Source organism: Anoplopoma fimbria, chromosome 12, assembly GCF_027596085.1.
Source record: "Anoplopoma fimbria isolate UVic2021 breed Golden Eagle Sablefish chromosome 12, Afim_UVic_2022, whole genome shotgun sequence".
Lineage (NCBI taxonomy): Eukaryota > Metazoa > Chordata > Actinopteri > Perciformes > Anoplopomatidae > Anoplopoma > Anoplopoma fimbria.
In genome coordinates this window covers 12,390,753-12,409,571 of record NC_072460.1, presented here as the reverse complement: position 1 = coordinate 12,409,571, position 18,819 = coordinate 12,390,753, and the positions used below count along the sequence as shown (strand labels likewise).

General features: G+C 40.7%; 1 protein-coding gene across 5 annotated transcripts in view; it reads right to left on the bottom strand.

Moving 5' to 3' along the window:
* Window positions 1-17,771, bottom strand: part of scn8aa (sodium channel, voltage gated, type VIII, alpha subunit a) — a 36,825-nt gene extending 19,054 nt beyond the window's left edge. For 2 of the 5 annotated variants that reach the window (XM_054608850.1, XM_054608853.1), the window contains exons 1-11: window positions 17,493-17,771; window positions 12,192-12,310; window positions 10,461-10,550; window positions 9,922-10,050; window positions 9,243-9,334; window positions 5,829-6,026; window positions 5,490-5,553; window positions 5,175-5,316; window positions 3,025-3,231; window positions 2,653-2,934; window positions 1,242-1,523 (exon numbers count right to left, since the gene is read on the bottom strand). In XM_054608850.1, coding sequence (XP_054464825.1) covers window positions 1,242-1,523; window positions 2,653-2,934; window positions 3,025-3,231; window positions 5,175-5,316; window positions 5,490-5,553; window positions 5,829-6,026; window positions 9,243-9,334; window positions 9,922-10,050; window positions 10,461-10,550; window positions 12,192-12,310; window positions 17,493-17,771 — 1,884 coding nt within the window. Of the gene's footprint in view, window positions 1-1,208; window positions 1,524-2,652; window positions 2,935-3,024; window positions 3,232-5,174; window positions 5,317-5,489; window positions 5,554-5,828; window positions 6,027-8,944; window positions 9,037-9,242; window positions 9,335-9,921; window positions 10,051-10,460; window positions 10,551-12,191; window positions 12,311-17,492 lie in introns of all 5 variants that reach the window. The other 3 variants (XM_054608849.1, XM_054608848.1, XM_054608852.1) reach the window with 3 other exon arrangements.
* Window positions 17,772-18,819: the final 1,048 nt, after the last annotated feature.

Here is an 18,819-nt window from a genome sequence, read left to right as displayed (position 1 = left end):
CTGCCTCTGCATGAATGCAATTTCAGTCCTGACATGCAATAATGGAGGCTTTGCTACCATTGCAATATAATCATTAGGTTATTTATAAAAGGTCTCCCAAATCTGGCCATTATTATGATAATTGCAAATTGATGCTACTGTTTCTTCCTACTTTGAAACCATACAACTTATATTGCAACCATCAAGTCAAGAGCACTGTAAAAGAGGCAGATATTTCAGATCCATCCAGTTGTCATGCATGAGCATGCTCCAAGTCAAAGAGAAGGAGAGGAAATTACAGACACCATAGCCATTGTTATCCTGTCTATGTCATGCTTGTTCTAATTTTGGATTTAAATCTACCTTGCTAACTAGAATGAGGCACGACTAATTCACTACTGTTGACCAGGGAGATTTTGGAAAACAGAGAAAGGCAGACAAGGACAGCAGCCCTCCTTTTTTCTTGAATTATATATGATAAAGGTCTGATAGGATGGTGTTTGTCACATGTGTATCTGCTTTGAGATATTATCAGTGTATAAGTGAAGCAGATAAAAATGTCTGTGGCTCTATAGTGCTGGTCCCCACTGTTTCCTCGGCCTCCTACTGTAGATCTACCCACACAGGCTAGCATAGGACCTGGATGCCTGGAGGAGGAACACATCAACACACTGGAGCATGTTAAGTCATCATTAAATGTTGTTTGTTCACAAAAACTGTGTTTCATTACAAGAGTGTGTTAAACATGAACTTGATGACATACCACACAGAAAGTTCTGTTTTATATTACCCAGGTATTTGATGTTTGTGCCAAAATCGAATGTGTCTATGCATGAAGGATAAAAGTATCATGTCTGTTTAATTAGTGCCTGTGTTAAAGTGTGAGTAGGGTGCATGTATGAATAAGTAATTTGATATGAACATTCAAAACATTGACATTCATCGGTCAAATCAAACAACAAAATTGCCTGGAAGTCACTGATAGACCCAGTTTCACTAACTATCGGCTTGGCTATAGTATATTCACTATAAAACACATCTATTTCTCCATCCTTTGTCTACTGTCGGAGGGCAGCATACATTGCTGGGGGAGGGGAGGCGCGAGTGCTTAGCCAAGAGATACATACGGACTTGCAAAGATGACAGAGTAGAGGAGAGAGAGTGAGAAAGAAAAGAAACGGACGAGAGGGGGGCCATGCCTAGATAGGTCTACTCATTGACTTCCTTACACTGTCGTCAGTAGCTGCCTTATCTATTTTCACCTCAGGCAGAAGGCGTCCACCGGGCCCAGGGCCGATGAGCGACACCACGCCGTTGCAATCCACCGTGCTGTTCCTCTTCCCGTGAAAGCCGCTGTAGCTGTTCCGTCGGTAAGGGCTGAACAGGGACCCCCGGCGCTCCTCGCACTCCTCAACCGTGCTGTGCTCGTCGTCGGCAAACTCGTTCTCCGAGCCCACGTCCTTATTGCGGCCCTTGAAACTGAAGATGCTGCTCTTGCTGTTGTGGCGGGACAGGAAGGGCGAGCCGGGTATGCTGAGGAGGGACTGGGGGTAGAAGAAGGATGAGGAGAGGAGACATTCTTGTGACTGATGTAGCAAAGGGTGTTTTCTCAACGACAAATGATTGCACCATCATTTTTATGCTGTTTGTCATCTGGAGGTCATGCTGAAAGGCAACAACTGTGTTGTGTGGGAAGCTTCTCCCTAAGGAGGCATGTCCTCCCGGAGCAATCATGTGACTTAATAAACAAGAGGGAATTACATAATTAGGTCAGGGATGTGCTACGCTGTCAAGGTCACACACACAAACACACAGAGGACAGCAAAACAGGCAGCTGAAACAACATGGAGAGGAACCTGAGTCATGACAACATCAATCCGGCCTGCTGCTAGAATTGATCCAAATATTATTAGAGCTGCACACAGAGTATGCCGGCTAAACTGGAATCACCTTTTTTGACAACAATCCTCTATTACTAGGGCCAGTGTGCCTTTTTCTTATTTGGTAAATCCTGCACTGTAGAACACTTTATAAGAGCCAGTGGAGCCATAGTGTGGCCTACGCAAAGCTGCAGGATTGCTCCCTTTGAAACATTCATGTAATCATTGTGAATAATTCAGGACCTGGACATGTGTTTCTATATCTCTGGCCACTATATGCTCCTCTATATGTGAGTTCGTACAACACCAGACTGTACAATAGCAGCACTCTCAATCTAAAATATTCCTCAACTGACAGTCAAAAAGTACACAGCCACATTTAAAGACACACTTTTTCACTGACATCTATGTTTTATTCATAGTTATAAAAAAGAAACTCTATTCCAATACTGTGGCTCTAATGTTATTGTATCTTGTTTTGTTTCCTTTTGTTTGACACTAGTTATTATCACTGAGCCTCAAAAAGCTTAAAGAGTCAGTTTACCTATAAGTGGAATCTAGACATGCCATTGGTGGTATGAAGTAGAATGTTGTGGGTGGAACTCAAAGCATTCAAAAAACCCACTGCAAAAGTCATAAGGATGTATTTCCAGAGAAAACGTCCTAGTAAAATTTAAAATGATCTGCAGATTAGACAGTTGAATAGATGTTTGTGTAAGTTTTTTCCAACTGACCCTTCGAATTGATGCTGATGGCTGAACACAACCAGACACATTATCCTTGTTTTCCTCACCTGGTTCATGATGGAAGACTTTCGACCCAGGCGATTATCAGGGAAACGGAAGCGGCTCCTCTTGCTGCCGTCATCCGACTCTGACTTGACAAACTTCTCACTGTCGCCTTTCTCCTTCTCCTGCTCTTTCTGCCGCCACTTCTTCTTACGATTACGTCGCTCTTTTGCACTCTTGGAGCTGAGCTTTGACATCTCAGAGGAACTGCATGACAGACGCCCTCCTCCATCATCCTCCACTGCGTCCTCCGACACTGTACCCGCAGAGGTTGCCATGGCAGCCGTCTGCATAGAAAGAAACACATGAAGGAACTCAGAAAAATAATATAACACGACTAAGGAATAGTTTTGTGCTCCATTCTGCAGAGAGCTGACCTGGGCGTCTTCCTGTTGTCTCTTGAGCTGCTCCAGCATGGCCTTGAATTCCTCCTCCTTCTGCAGGGCCTCCTCCATGGTGGCCTGGTTCTGCTCCTCGTAGGCCATGGCCACCACAGCCAAGATCAGATTCACCAAGTAGAACGAGCCCACAAAGATCACCAATACAAAGAAGATCATGTAGGTCTTTCCTGCAGCCCTCAGGGTCTGTTGGGAGGAAGTGCAGCAGAGGTGAGGGTGGAAGGGATGGAACAGCAGAGACATTCATGACATCTAATACTTAAACTAAACTCCTGAGTCAAGAACATCTTTCACAGTGACTCATCAGAAATAAACAGAGTCAGCTGTTGGTGGGGAAAAGAGAAAGGACACAAAGGCCTGATGGGGCATTTATGGGTCAACTCAGCTTAAACGTCTGTGACTTTTTCTACTATATGAGTGCTGATATACAAAAATTGTTCTACTAACATCTAGTACAAAGATGAATCGATAAAACCTAAAAAACATTTGTTCTTGGTCCACACAGGAATAATCTTATACCCTGTGCTCATTAAGGTTCTCATAATGAACCCGAGGTATCGCTGTTCATCAGGGAGAGCCATTAGATATGCATTTTGACCTACTTTTCCATGCACACTATCCAGCCAGTGCACAGCCAAACAGTTGCTATGGACTGGGATGCTATTCCCAGTGGAGCCTGAGCTGCAGAGGCGCGGCATAACAAATGAGAACATTCTGGAAGAATCTTGACGATGTTTTTTTATCATTAGCAGACGAAGGTAACATTCATTTTAAAGAAAGTTTAGTGAAAGGTTTTCATGAATCTACATGTAACTAGAAATGTTCCTCATTTTGTGTATTCACAGAAGTATTTAATAGCTCCTAAGTGAAACAGAAGGATCTATTCTAGGAGTGCCTCCTAGAGTAGAAAAGTAAAATTACCTAACACATAAATTATGATTGTAGCTGACATGTAGTGCTGGAAAGTGTATATAATAAAACATTTCAAAGAGAATTCAAAATGATTGTCTTTTAGTCCCACACCAAATCCCATGTGGGCAGGTTAAAAAAATCTTCAGTTGATGAGATCTCGTCTCTGCCACATCATTTTCATTTAATTTTTCACAAAGAAACATTCATCCTTCCTAAACACAGCTGCATAATCATTATTCTGAAGATACACTGCACAATAGCAGTGAAAGCTGGCAGTTGGGAGATGAATGTCAAAGATAGGAGCAAAAATAGAAGTATGAGCTGCAATGCTCCCATCAGGTCTCATATCCCTCATTGGACATACTGTAATCCTGAGCTGTTAATATTTCATACTTCCTTCCTTTCACTTGGCCTCGGTATGTGCAGGCAGGAGTGTGTCCACAGACTTTGTGTGGATCAGGCTGACAGACAGGATAGAAGCTGCCTGACTACTGTATGCAGGTGAGGTGAGTCAAAGTGGGAACAAGGGAAAAACTAGAGGCAGAATGATCCACCATTTTCTCTCTGAATGGTGAAGTTACAGCAGTCACATAAACTGTACGCATTAGAATGAAGAATCAGTGGAGGGGCTGTGCTTGGGTCAGTCTTTACTGCAGGGAAGCCTAATACTCAGGGGATATTCACTACCTTAATCTATTCAACAGGGCTGCAATGATGACCAAGCAATCAATTTTCATTATTGATAAATCTAAAGAGTGTGTTTTTAATTTATCAAAGAAATTAATGAAAAAGGCATCACAAGTTCCGAGACCCTTATTTGAAATCCTCAAAAAGGCTTGAATGGAAGTTCTCAGAAAAGCTGGTGTTGTATGTTGTACAGATTGTACAGATTGTGTATTTTTGAACATTGTAAATTTAAAAAAAAAAATTGTTTTGTCTGACCAACAGTCTCAAGCTAAAAGATACTCAATTTGCATTGGTATAAAGCAAAGATGAAAAAAAAGCATAATTTGAAGAAAATTTCAAACATTTGAAGAGCTAGCAAATATTTGACATTTTTGCTTTCATTTCTTTTTTACGGATCGATCATTTAATCGACTTGTAATTTCAGCATCACTATGCAAAATTACTATTTAAAGGCAGTGGTATTTGAGAACTTGTATGTGTTGTATATGCCTCCTATGAAAAAGCTGAACATCTTGACACATCAGCCTTACCAGCATGTAAAGGTTTTCCCAGAAGTCCTGTGTCATGAGTCGGAAGAGAGCCAGGAAGGCCCAGCCGAAGCTGTCAAAGCTGGTGTAGCCATAGTTTGGATTCCTCCCAGCTTTCATGCATGTGTAGCCCTCTGGGCAGCGGCTGAGGGGTGGAGAAGGAGGGAAAAAAAGAGAGAGAGAGAACGGGGCACCCGGCCCGAAAATGACTCAGTGCTATTTGCTTATATTGAATCTGACTTCAGGCAGATACAGGAGCTACAGCAGGTCTTTGTGAGGATCAGCAGCATTCGGAGGAGGGAAGAGAAGGCAACTCACCCAGAGTCGGAGCTGTTCCCACAGAGAAGAGCATCCAACTGGCCAGGCAGGAAGTAGAAATTGGCTGGAGAAAAAACAAACAGCCATAATGAGTCATTTCGCTCACATTCTGTCACAGCCACAGTTGTTTATTCTGCAACGGTCTCTAAATCCATTCAGACCAATTTCTGACTTCAGTTTGCACATACATTTTCAATTCAGAGCAATTCATTTAAAACCAATTCTTTGTATCCTCCCAGTGCCAAAATGACATATTGTTTTGTCGTTCCAGCATATGGGCTGACTCATACTCCTTTAACGCTGCCAGCTCACAGTCGGCGAGGCCTGGTCTCTACTTACTGTCGTTCATGATGTACTCCTTCCAGTCGATGGTCTTGGTGGTGTTGATCGGCCAGATTACACACTTGTGACGCAGGTTGCCCATGAAGAGCTGGAGACCGATGAGGGCAAAGACGCTCAGGCAGAAGACGGTCAGGATCATCACATCCGAAAGCTTCTTCACAGACTGGATCAAAGCGCCCACAATGGTCTTCAGGCCTGGAGGACAGTCACGCACACAAAACAAACAGGTGATGAAGGCGATGCTGATGCTGAAGGTATGAAATTCTGGAGTATCTACTTCTACTACAAAAATGTTTATGTAATTATTACTGCTAATATAATTACAATCACTGGGAAATATCCAGTTTTGACTGGATTTAGGTTGAAAGCTGGGAGTGGCATAACTGCACTGCTTTCATATTCAGTTTTATTTTAACTATTTAAGGAAAATTATATATAATACATTTGTTAATTTTGAAAGTGATTTTACACATAAAATGTTAATTTGTTATTCTATTGACTTCCTGTTCTGACCATCTAAACAAAGGTTGGGATTTATATGAATTTAACTAAAAAACATTTTTTTACATATAGGTAGTAATACATTTTGGACAAACTGACAGATTACAAACATAACATCTCTAGAAACAAACAGGAAATATTTAGGAGCCTTCCCACTCTTTTCAGATTTATCCAGACAGAAAATAGTGTAGCCGAAATCAAAAATACTGTTTAACGGAAGATATTTGCATTTCATTGCCAATGATGGATAAAGTGAACTAGAGGGGGAAGACTGTAGAAAAGTGAGAGGAAATCCATAAGGAAGAGAGCACAGCAGCACAAAGAGGGGCAATGAGAAGGACAGAGGCACAGGCAGGGGGGCTGGAAACCACATGCAGGTCATTTAAACTCCAAGGCTGAACAGGAACAATTCAATGCCAGTGCAGGCACTTTCTTGAACTGTCTTGTTTAAGGTGTCATTAGGAAAGCACTGACTCCCCATGCCGGGACCCTGCAGTCTGTCTCATTCACACCTTCGCTAAGACAAAATAGTTTTACCTTCTGGAGCAGGCATCCTCGCTCTGGTAGTGTTACCATGGGTCCACAAGGAACTCAGACATGGTCTCTACAGGTACAGTGGACTTTACCAGCTGTACAGACTGTATCTTCTAGTAAAATGTGGTCTACATTTTTATAAAGGATTACACATTTGGACAATCTCAGTAAAAACTAACATCGCTTGGCAGAGTCAATTAAGAAAAGCATTTAATCAAAACTACTTTTATTATCTAGAAGTATACAACAAGATATCATCAAGCAAAATAAATTAACAAAGTATGTTAAAATATCGATTGTGGTATTATATTAAAATGCCCACATAACTTGTTTTGATCTACTGAAATCATGCCCTCCACTGCACATGAACTATTCTCAGATTAACTAAAGCTACATGTTCTCCACTCCAGTGCTACAGTCCTTCATGAATCATTGGAATAGTTAAAGGAATAGTTCAACATTTTGAGAAATGCACTTATTCACCCTCTGGCAGAGAATTATATGAGAAGATTGTAACCACTCTTCTGTCTGTCTGTTAAATATTTCTCCACAGTCAGCAGTTGGTTAGCTTAGTTTAGCATTACGACTGGAAACAGCTAGCCTGGGATTGCCCAAAGGCAACAAAATAAGCCTAACAGCACCTCTAGAGCTCTACATGTTGTTTGTATGTAATTCATACAAAAACAGAAGTGTAAACACAGCAGTTCAAAGTTTTACAGGTTGCTATGTGTTTCTGAAGCCAAGATATAGTCCGGCACATAGTATTTGTACAAATTAAACAAACCACATGTTTATTAGTGAATCTTAGAAGAGCTGGTAGATGGATTCTATCTTTGGACGGAGCCTGGCTAGCTGTTTCCAATTTCCACTCTTTGTGCTAAGCTAAGCTTACCGGCAGCTGGCTATAGCTTCATATTAACCATCCAACTATCTGCCAGAAAGCAAGTAAGCATATAACAAAAGACGTCAAACTATTACTTTAAATACAGTTCAAATCCAAATGTCATCCCCTTTTTGTTTGCACTTAAAGGATTTCCTTCTTCATATTTCCAAATGAATATGCGGTTAAAAAAAAGCCATTCACGGTGGTTCTTTTGAGTAAGCACGACATCTGTTCCACATCCTCTATCAATAGATAGAAAGATGTGTCGTCAGTGTCACTCAAAAAAGGTCAAGAGGTCATTCAACCATCCCATCTGCCTCCCCAACCTCTGCAATGTGAGCACATTGTTTCTTTTTCTGTGTAATATATCATTCAAGTAGGTCGTAAAAAAAGAGAGAGGAAAAGAAAATCAATAATCAAACTAAAAAACAAAGAGAAGGCAAATCAAACTTTCAATGCCATTTGTCAGCCAAGCTCTTGATACGCTAATATTGTAAAAGCAAGTGACTGAAAAGCATCATGCAGCATAAGAGATATGTTCACAAGCTAGGCTTGGCAGTCTTCATGCATAAATAATCAGTGTATTATGTGGGATCTCACTAAGAGCTATGCCATTTCTCATATGAACATCAACCTACAGACTACAAGGTTCGTTTTTTATTCCAAATAACATGGAATCCTTTCCAATTCAATCACTAGTTATAAATGTGCAACAAAATGATTGATCTTTAAATTTAACTTGCACTTTCAATTTTGTAATAGTAGAACTCGAAGGATTTCTGGCAAATTTGAGAAGCTATGATCTTATCTTAATTTATAAATAAAATGAAAATATTCTATCAACAATTGTCTTTGCTACAGAACAGGGCATTGTCTTATCCCTAAAGCTGGTGATAAAGGAGTGGGTTAAAGCTATTTCTGAAGAGAAACACAGCTGCCTTGGAAACGGGCCTCATAATGAGAGTGCTACTGGGGCAGAAGAGAGTGCAGACACTTTGGAGGGCCCTAGAGGAGACTGCAAAGCCTATCAAAAATGTATTAGTACCATTTTTGATAATTTTGGAGGAAAAATAAATCAAAAAATGGTTGTCTCCAATTATTTTGTTGTTGCTTAAATCATAATTGTAATCATAATAATAGTGAGTAGAAAAGAAAGGGTGAGAGGATCAGCCTTAGTGTTTAAACTGAGTCTCACCTGGAATGACAGAGATAGTTTTCAATGCTCGGAGAACTCTGAATGTTCTCAGCGCAGATACATTGCCCAGGTCCACAAACTCTGTTATATATCTGAAATAGGGGAAGGATCACACACAGAACAAACACGATGACAATAACCACACACGCCAAGAGCACAACACCACCGAACCAGGAGGATAACGACGCCACTCACAGAGCCTGTCCACTGAGGAGAAGGGTGGAAGGTAAAAGGAAAGAGAGACACACACAACTAACACCGACCCCGCCCAACCGTCCCCCGCCCCATCCTGTCTTACCTGGAATTACAGAAATAGTTTTCAATGCCCTCAACACCCTGAACGTGCGCAGAGCTGAGACATTGCCTAGGTTTACAAACTCTGTTATATACCTGCAGGATCAAACCACAGTTACGACAGCTTGTTATTTACATGAAGATATGAGGTGGAAAGGTAAATTCACACACAGATGGGCTTTGTGACAGCTCTACAAACAATGGAGATGTATTTTACATGGTGATGATCATTGATGGGTATGTATTTAGTCATGTAGAGGCAGGTAAATATGTAGTACAAATACTGGGTGATGTATAGTCGACGGGAGACTCTGAGCCTTAAATTGAATGTTGCAGACTGAAAGAGAAAAGGTGAATGAGAGGGAAAGTCTGATGACAAGAGGAAGATAAATCGGATGAATGGGACTGAGGTGTGGGTGTTGTCGGGGAGGCCGCAGAGTGTCGGATGGAAACCTTCAATTCCCAAAGAGAAAATCTCAGATCAATGGAGGAAACACAGAAGATGGGTTATCAGACAGAAAGAAAGGGAAAAGTAAGAAAGACAGAAGGATGAACAATCATCTGTAGCACTGGAAGCTCAATTTCTTAACCCACCCTCTTTAACAAAACATTGGCAGTATTTGTGCAACATGTTTTCATTCATATAATCCACTGACTGTCTGAATCACAGGAAAAATACTTACGCCATCGAAATGACCATGAAATCCAGCCAGTTCCATGGATCTCTTAGGAATGTAAACCCATCTATACAGAAGCCTCGTGCGCAGATTTTTACAAGAGACTCAAATGTATAAATTCCTGTGAATGTGTACCTGCAAGGAAAGAAGTGTTGACAGAATCAGTTCACCGGGCTGAATCAAAGCTCACTCACATCTGTAAGGCTGCACCCTTGTTAGCTGCTTTTAAAAAAGTAGGGATAAATACAGGATACATTTGGGATAATAAAGTCAGGTAGATTGTTACATATATTATTTTTAACAAAATAAATTACAGAAACTCTGAATTGGCACGATAGTTTCTCTAGAATTAACATCCGGCAAGCTCTGGTTTTTGCCTCTTATATATTATCATTACATTCTGGCCTTTCAAAGATTGCTGTTTTTTTTCTTTAGTAAAACAGATGCTCTGTACTTCAGTAGTACTTAAAAAAAGGCAGAAATGTTGGCTAGCAGTTAGCATGCATTTACTGAATAGGGTGAATATAAAATAAATGTGTACTTACTCTACTTGTTTTGACCACTCGGGAGGATCACTAAAGGTCATGAATATACAGTTGGTCAAAATAGTACACATAATGATCATGCTGAAAAGAGTGAGGAGCATGTTAAGGAAAATATGGATCATAGAAGCAATCACAAACATCATAAACCTGATCAAACCTCATTGAGAATGTAAAACAGCAATAGAAAATATCTACAGTACCTACAGTATGCATCTAATGTACATGTATGTGTCCAGTGAACCTCAACATCTGTTAATGCAAAGTGGTAATGTCATAAAACCTTCTCATAGCATTTAACAGGAGGTGGTTTTGTGCGCTCCAGCCACATGGGCCATTATTTTACCCATGAAATATTTAAATGGTATATATTTAGTGTACAAACAATGGCATGATGATTGTAAAGCTGCAAGGGTTTCAGAGCAGAGAGGAAACAAGGAAAACCCACATGGAGCCAGAGGTTCGTAAAAGCTGTGGCTTGTGGCTGAGAATAGAAGTTTAGGTAAATAGAGGGACAGAGCAATAATAAGTATTGCTCAGAGTAAAAAAGGGTCTATTTTTTGTTATCAGTATTGCTGTTTTCCCCAACAGTCACAAAGGGAAAATATCTACATTGCAAACAAATAAAGATTCATTGTGGTGGAAGATAAATAACGCAAATACGCTGATTAAATTGACTTAGACAAATGTGTCACAACTTTTTTTGTGTCACAATATCTTCCAAATTTGGGAAGTTATTGTTCTGAGGATGTGTGGACAAAAATTGCTCTTTAATTTTTTATAACATTGTAGTGTGATATCCGTATTTAACAAGATATACACAGAGACAATTTCATCTGAAATAAAGTAATCTTTTAAATTAAGAGCTAATGCTGCTGTGTACAAACATAAAGCACATGCAACGATTAAATATGTGATTTTACTTTTTATGTTATTGTAACAAAATAATTTTGTTATCGCCTGGTTTACGTTAAATGTATGTTCAAAACAGAATGTTTTTGTATCAAAATCCTGCTCCTCTTCTCTCTTTTGCTCTTTTACTGTAGCCTTAACTTGTGATATTTTTGATGACCTATCTTTAGCATTAGCTCGGGAAGTGGTAACGTTAGTTGCTAGCAAAGGTATATCATGGTAGGAGGAGTGTGTTTTGATATCAGTTGGAAAAACCTTCCTCTTCCAAGAATATGACTGAGGTCTATTGTCAATTTATCTGTTTCTCCTTCGTCCTGGATATGTGTCACATAAAGGACGCTAACTGCCGTTTCACTGTGACTCAAGTTGTGACTGTATGTGGTAAAAGTACATGTGTTGTCATTTATTTAATCTTAGACATGGGAGCTGTAGAGCCTGACGATATCAACTGACATTTAATAAGATGGAAAAATAATACTGATATTTTCAATATTGGTCTGAGTCGACATGGAGGCACAGTGCTAAACCATAATCGGCTTATTGAGGAGATCTAGCCTGGTTTACTGATGCTTGACTTCCCTTACAACAATAAAATGGCTACTGTGTAGCTTCCTATGGGCTCTAAAGAAACTATCATTTTCTGTACATCTGGCATGCTATTAGTTGCTACTTAACCTCAAACCAATTGTCTTAAACCTCTCCTGTGGTTACACAGGAAACATCAATTGCACTCGCAGAAAGACAGAACATATCATCATGAATAATACACATGAACAGGAAACTCTTTTGTCTTTGCCGTTAAGACACCATTTCAAAGGATATGAATGTATCAAAATTTTAATAGCTACTCGCCTAAACGGATTTAAAGGACTTATGAAGTACAAGGCAGGTGTGGCACTAAAACGGAAGATTGTCTTCCCTCTATTTAGCACTATAAATGTCTGTGGGGAGAGAGAGAGAGAGAGAGAGAAGAGAGAGAGAGAAAGAGTATTAATCACTTAACAGTCAGATTAAAATACACATTTCAGCAAATTTACAATAGTATAGATCACTAAAACATTTACCAAAAGCAACTGAATTTGATTCAAAAACAAATATGTCATTCTTTTCATGTAGAGCAAGCTTCTTCTCTGCATACATAAATCTCAGTCTACATAACTCATATACATATGTAGATAATATGTAAAAGATAATATGTGCATTTGCTCATGATGTAAGTTGTGCATATTCTGTCACATAAAATGAACTGAACACATTTGAACAGAGTGAAAATGGCTGCCAGGATGTTTCTGACGTTGGTATGTTGTCCCAGTCGCTCAGCGCCGTCCTGAACATTAAAGCTTTGGTGGTTTCAAGCGAGGAAACAAGCAAAACCGAGAGGGGCGGGCAAGCCTCTTTCTGTGGATAACCTCATAATTGTTTAAATAAAACATGCCGATTTGCATGAAACTTTAATGAGACTCTGTGCATTTGCACAAGTGATATGGGCCCTTGTGCTTTTAACAAGGCAACCCTCACTGCATTAAGCCCTGTAGAGCTGCCAACTCACTGCTGAAGGCTGGAGACAGTGAAGTCAAAAGAGAGGAAAAGAGGAGGAATAAGTGGACGGGAGACGTACAGTAAGAGGCCTCATGCTGGTCACATGACTGCATGTTATTTGCACACTTCTAACAGAAACTAGGTGCATGTGTAAAATGTTGTTAACAAGAAACGTAAACATGTTAAGAGAGGAGCATGGAACCGACACGAGGAAGCTTTCCTCCCGGAGGACGAGACACAGTTATGTCACATGACCTCCCAGATATTAATGTGACTGAGACCTACAGACAACTCAGAACAAGCCAGTACAGTTAAACACGATTAGATATAACTCCCTAGTTACTATTATAGGTCAGAGCAGCAGCCTCCCCCAAGTGCTAATACTCTCATATATACTGTAAACATTCCCAGTCAGCACAATGGTCACCAATGACACACGTGGATGAGTCCCAGTAGCTGGTGGCATGACATTTATGTTAAATACAAAAATGTCACACATATGTTGTGTACATATGAATGACAAATACACATAAACTCATGCAAAAGAACACACATAACCTGACATGTGCACACAGAGCTAAAAAATGAGCAAGCAAGGTTGACATCCACACACACACACACACACACATGACTGCTATATATGTAGGGAGTCATTGTAACGCATGACTAAACTGCTGCAAAGCTACTGAAAATTTCATAATCCAGAGCTGAGCAAAGAGGAGAGCAGTGGAGAGGCAGAAAACAGGGGGAGATGGAGAGCGAATGAAGCAGGCAGGCAGGCAGGCAACAACTGTGGCAGCAGCAGGCTGAGGAGAAGCAGGGCGTAGGGAGCCAGAGCGAGGGAGCTGGGCAGAAGACGGAGAAGAGGGTGGGTGGGGGGATGGGCGGGAGGAGACAGAGAGAGAGAGAGAGAGAGAGCGAGCGGCTTCCACACAGAAGCCTCAGCCATCAGGCATGGCTGCAGCATCTGCATCCATGAGGGCCACAGCAGCCATTCAAAGAGCCCCCTTCTTTCAACCCGTGTGGTAATGGGCTGCATTTTATGGGTCCTTCTGCACTAGAGCCTCACCTTCACACACACACACACACACACACATGTTAACACAGCTCTGGCGTTGGGCTCAGCTGCAGTGCTAGGTGCTAGCCTGCTCATGCATTCCTCGCCATGCCTTTTCCCTGTTACTGCCATTTTACATCCAAAACGCCTGGTGTCTTTGTGGGAGCAGATATGACTTTCTATGTATGTGCAACGATCTGGATGCATGCTGATATGTTCCTGACACTGTACTCTACATATTATGTTCTTTAAGATTAAATGTACTATATCATTACTTTACCATGGTCCTTCACAGTCATCTGTCTCTTTTGAGTTAATATCACTGTAATTATTCATCTTTAATCCACACAATGGAGGACAGATGAGCAGATATCACTTATCCTCCGATTCACGTACACAGGTTTGGGGAAAGCATTCATTTTTCTTGATTTTACTCTTTGGAGAAGCTCTTTTCTATGAGAAAGGGCTCATTTTTTGCACCTTCAGGTCTTCCTCTAACTAAAAAACATTTCAGTGAGCCTGGCTGCAGCAAGAAGGAGAGCAAGTGTGCTCATGCATCCCTGCACATGTCGTCCATTTCAATCCTGTCCTCAGTTCATCCCTCCCTCCCTCCCTCCCTCCCTCCCTCTCTCTCGTTACCTTCTCCTTGAAAATGATCTGTTTCACCGGCCTTGTACATTGACATGGGGCTCGCTGTGGCCTGGCTCAGCACAGCCTGGCATGGCCCCGCTCCCGCCACCAGCCGAGTGGGGAGGGCTGGACGCTGCGTCATCACCCAGCCAGCCTGCCGGCCCTCTGTACCGGCTATGAGACAATCTAAAGGAGCCACAACTGATTTGAAGGGAAGATGGACTGCTTTCCTTTACAGTTGTTCTCCTGCCCTCCCCTGCGAGAAATGCATCTAGAACCGGCCCGCCGCCTCTCAGTGACAAAGACATACAGACCAACGTTCTTCCATCAAGGTCACCACCTGGTCTGAGGTCACGGACGCTCAAGCTGCCAGAACCAAAGAAGCATCGGCTCCCTTTGGCATTAAAACGAGACTAGATCGAGGGGCCATAATTAGATTTGCCTGTAGCTGAGAGCTGACAGGACTGCTGGTAGAGGCAAGTGCAGCAGAGACAAGGAGACAAACACAAGTTGCACAAAAAAAGGCTTGCATGACTCGCATTATCTGTGATAGTAATGCATGAATTTGTGAATAGTTTTCTTTTTTTTTTTTAAATGTTCTGTTTGTTTGTTTTGTTTGCTCCTTTGTGTTCTTTTTTGTTTTGTTTGTCTTCGCCCTATGTAAAGCGTCTTTGGGTATCTAGAAAAGCGCTATATAAAATTAAAGTATTATTATTATTATTATTATTATTATTATTATTATGAACAAGTGTGGAGAAAAAGACGAGCGAGTTATGTGTCAGTCAGTGAATTTTTCAGCAGTCCCACGAATCGATGGAAATGTTTACCACATGTCATCTGAATCGTGTCTCCTCCTTGTGCGCTGGACTGGAGCGTTACATAACAGTCAGCGTGCACAGTGTAAAGACAGGGAGGTATGAGACAGAAGCAGATGGAGAGACAGATACCGTGCACTTGAATGCAAACACACACACACACATACACACACACACACACACACACACACACACACACACACACACACAATACCTAAACAAATCTGTTGAACAAATGATGATGACTAAATAGATTATCAAAAGCTTGTTTTTTTCAGGTAGGACTTGCTATATTTTAATATACATTGTGTGGACAGGCACTGAGTTATACAACACCACAAAAGTGCAGCAGTGTTTAAAAGAATATGTGATTGGACGAGATCATTTTGAAGAGAAATGCCAATTTTGTTACGTAATTCTTTGTTAAAAATAGAGCCCAGATGACGTTACCATGGTAGAAAGATTTTGGCCTTACTGCTCAGTCCTGTTTATAAACACAACAGAATTAAACTGACCTCAGTACACTTAGCAATTAATTAATGCTTAAGTGAAGATGGTCATTTTAGTGTAAAGATTTCTTGCTTCTTTCTAACGAAACAAAAGGGTTCATACTGTGAAACACAGAATAGAGAAGCAGTACCGTGCATAGATGGCTCAGATTTTCCAAAATGGCAGAAAATTTCAAGAAAGTTTTCCTGAGCCTTCATTTCACCCTAAGTCAATATCTGGGAGTAATGGCCTTATACCTTTTATAATATTGATTCAGAGGCCGACTGGTCCAACAAGGGCAAGCAATTTAGTCTCCTTTAACAGTTTGGGTTTACAGGTACACATGATCGGGATATTCAAGGACTCTCAAGGTCACCCAGCCGTCCTCACACTGAGCGCCAGGGACGACAGAAACCCCAGAGAGACACGTGTCTCATCTAAGACAACCAGAGTCCTCTCAGCCCGCTGCTGCTGCTGCTTTTCTCTACTGCCAGGAATTCATTTTTGAGCAATTAGGAAGGTCTGTCATGTGGAACAACGGTCTTTCAACAGTTACTGCTTCTGACCTTTTCCCCAAAGCCCTGCGAGCACATCGGAGATACAGCAACGGCCCACTCAACAGCTCGAGAGCTCGACGACTCTCACACTCCCCAAAGGTCTCCAAGTCGGAAAACATAATTACATTCTGCAACCTAATCATTAAATTAAAATAACTGGAAACACATCACACCCGCACAAACCAAACAACGTCTCGTCTTTGTCTGAATAAATTCCAGCAATTAAGTATGACTCACCTCTACGTCATGAGGCTACTCATCTACTGACCATTGTGTGAACACTAGTCTATCTGCGTCAGCATATAAAAATTGGTGTGTATGCTGATCAGTTAGGGAAAAGGATCACCAGGACCACATGTGCACTATGTTCTTGTCGCAGTCCCGTTTAAATGACAACCATCTTGATCTTAACATGTTGATTAAGATTCAACACAAGCAAAAAAGTAACTATGACTATGATGAAACAGAAATGACTAAATCTAAAATAAACACACCTCAACTGACTTTACTATCAAAATTAAGAGAGGCACAAGAGACGAGTTGTGATGGGGTGCAAGGTAATCCTATTCTGGCAATATAGAGCTATTATTATAGATGCTAGGCACATATACAGTTGTCATTTGAGAGTTTGGACGCCTGAGGTAGAGGGACAAATACCATTTGTAAATAGGACTGGGTATCTACAGAATTTTTGTGATGCCAGTGCTTGAGAAATATTGATTTGAATTTTTATTTTTTTTCAGTGACCAAAAGAGGCCAAAGTTCTTAAAAGTTAAACGTTAACTAACCACACGCTTCTGTAAAAGAACAGGTAAAAAAAATGTCATTTAAATCAGTTACTACTATCTGATCAAACAATAAGTAAACAAGACATTGAATCTGACCAGACATTAGATGCCAGCTTTTGATACTTGATACAAGAAAATATTGAAGTTTGACACCCAGTCCTAGTCAGAAACATCCTTTGATTTAAACGACTCCAGTCAATGTTGGTTGATAACATCACTATTAATGATGTGTGTGTTTGCAAACTCACTTTCTGAGAATTCAGGTAGTATGGGTCTAGATCCTCCAGTGGTACCGCCACCAGTCCCTTAGGGGTGTCCCCATAGATGAAGGGCAGGCTCTTCCCAGCCTCCAGGTCGCTGTTGGGCTTGGGCTTGTTGTCATCATCATCGTCGCGGTAGCTGCTGTCCTGCTTGGGTGGCTTCCGGTTCTTCTCCTCATTGATGCGCAGCTCAATAGTCGCCAAAGATTCCACAGTAAACTTCCTAAAGCTAGCAGGTCCTGGCGGTGCAATAATGGGTGCAGCCATGTTTTCATCCTGCAGCTACCTGGTCTTTAGGTTTGTACCATCCACAGTTGCAGCTCTGCAGGAGATGTAGATAAGAGGTACAATTTAACCAAACCTTTTTAATAGTTTTTTTTGTGCATAGGAAAATGTTTGGAACAAGTGACTAAATGCATAAGGGCAGGTCACAAACATCCAGAGGAATGCATGATTACGCAAAAAGTTGTGATGTTACAAGTAGAGAAAATACAATACAAACACTGTAAATGCAAAGTATTTCATCCCACTGGTTTCAGAATATTAAAAAATGTACTATAGATTACCTATAGCACTACAAAAAGTGGCTGCATGGATGTTGTATCCTTGGCAGTTTACCTATTTTTTACATTTCCAATTAATCAAAATGCTTGGTTTTGCTTTATCCAAATAAATGACGATAAGAAAACATAGGCGATAAATAGTAGCCCGGAGTAAAAGACTACAACAAGGAGACATCCTGATTGGGTAGTTGACAGCACCATGAAAGTGGTCTCTACAATATTTGTACATTTGTATTTCCACAAGCAGTGCTCAACAGCCAATGAATGGAACAACACTTCAATCCGTCTCCAACACAAGTATTCATAATGTCTCGCTCACCCTATAAATAACTTGCTACCAAAACCTAAAAGCTCAAGTAATTATAGTATATCTTTTTCATGATGTTATTCATCATTCTACAGTCTCTTCCTTCCTTTGCCTTTCCCTCAGTGAAGAAGATAAGATGAACGGAAACATGAACTGACTTGTGTTCAATGATCCGTTTACGTCAACAGAGAAAAAACAGAACAATGATACATCTGATAAATGATATATCTAACTGATATCTTAAAATACGCTCAGTGACTCGAATACATAAATAGACTACTTAGGTTTAAGATTATACTGAGGTCATTTCCAGTGGACCTTAAGGTATGTTGATATAGTCTATATATCTTATAATATATGGTTTGGGAAGAATGATGTTCCTTGTTGCTATATTTTCTTCTTTATTAGATCATTTGTTTTGATTTGTATCTCAAGATCTAACAGG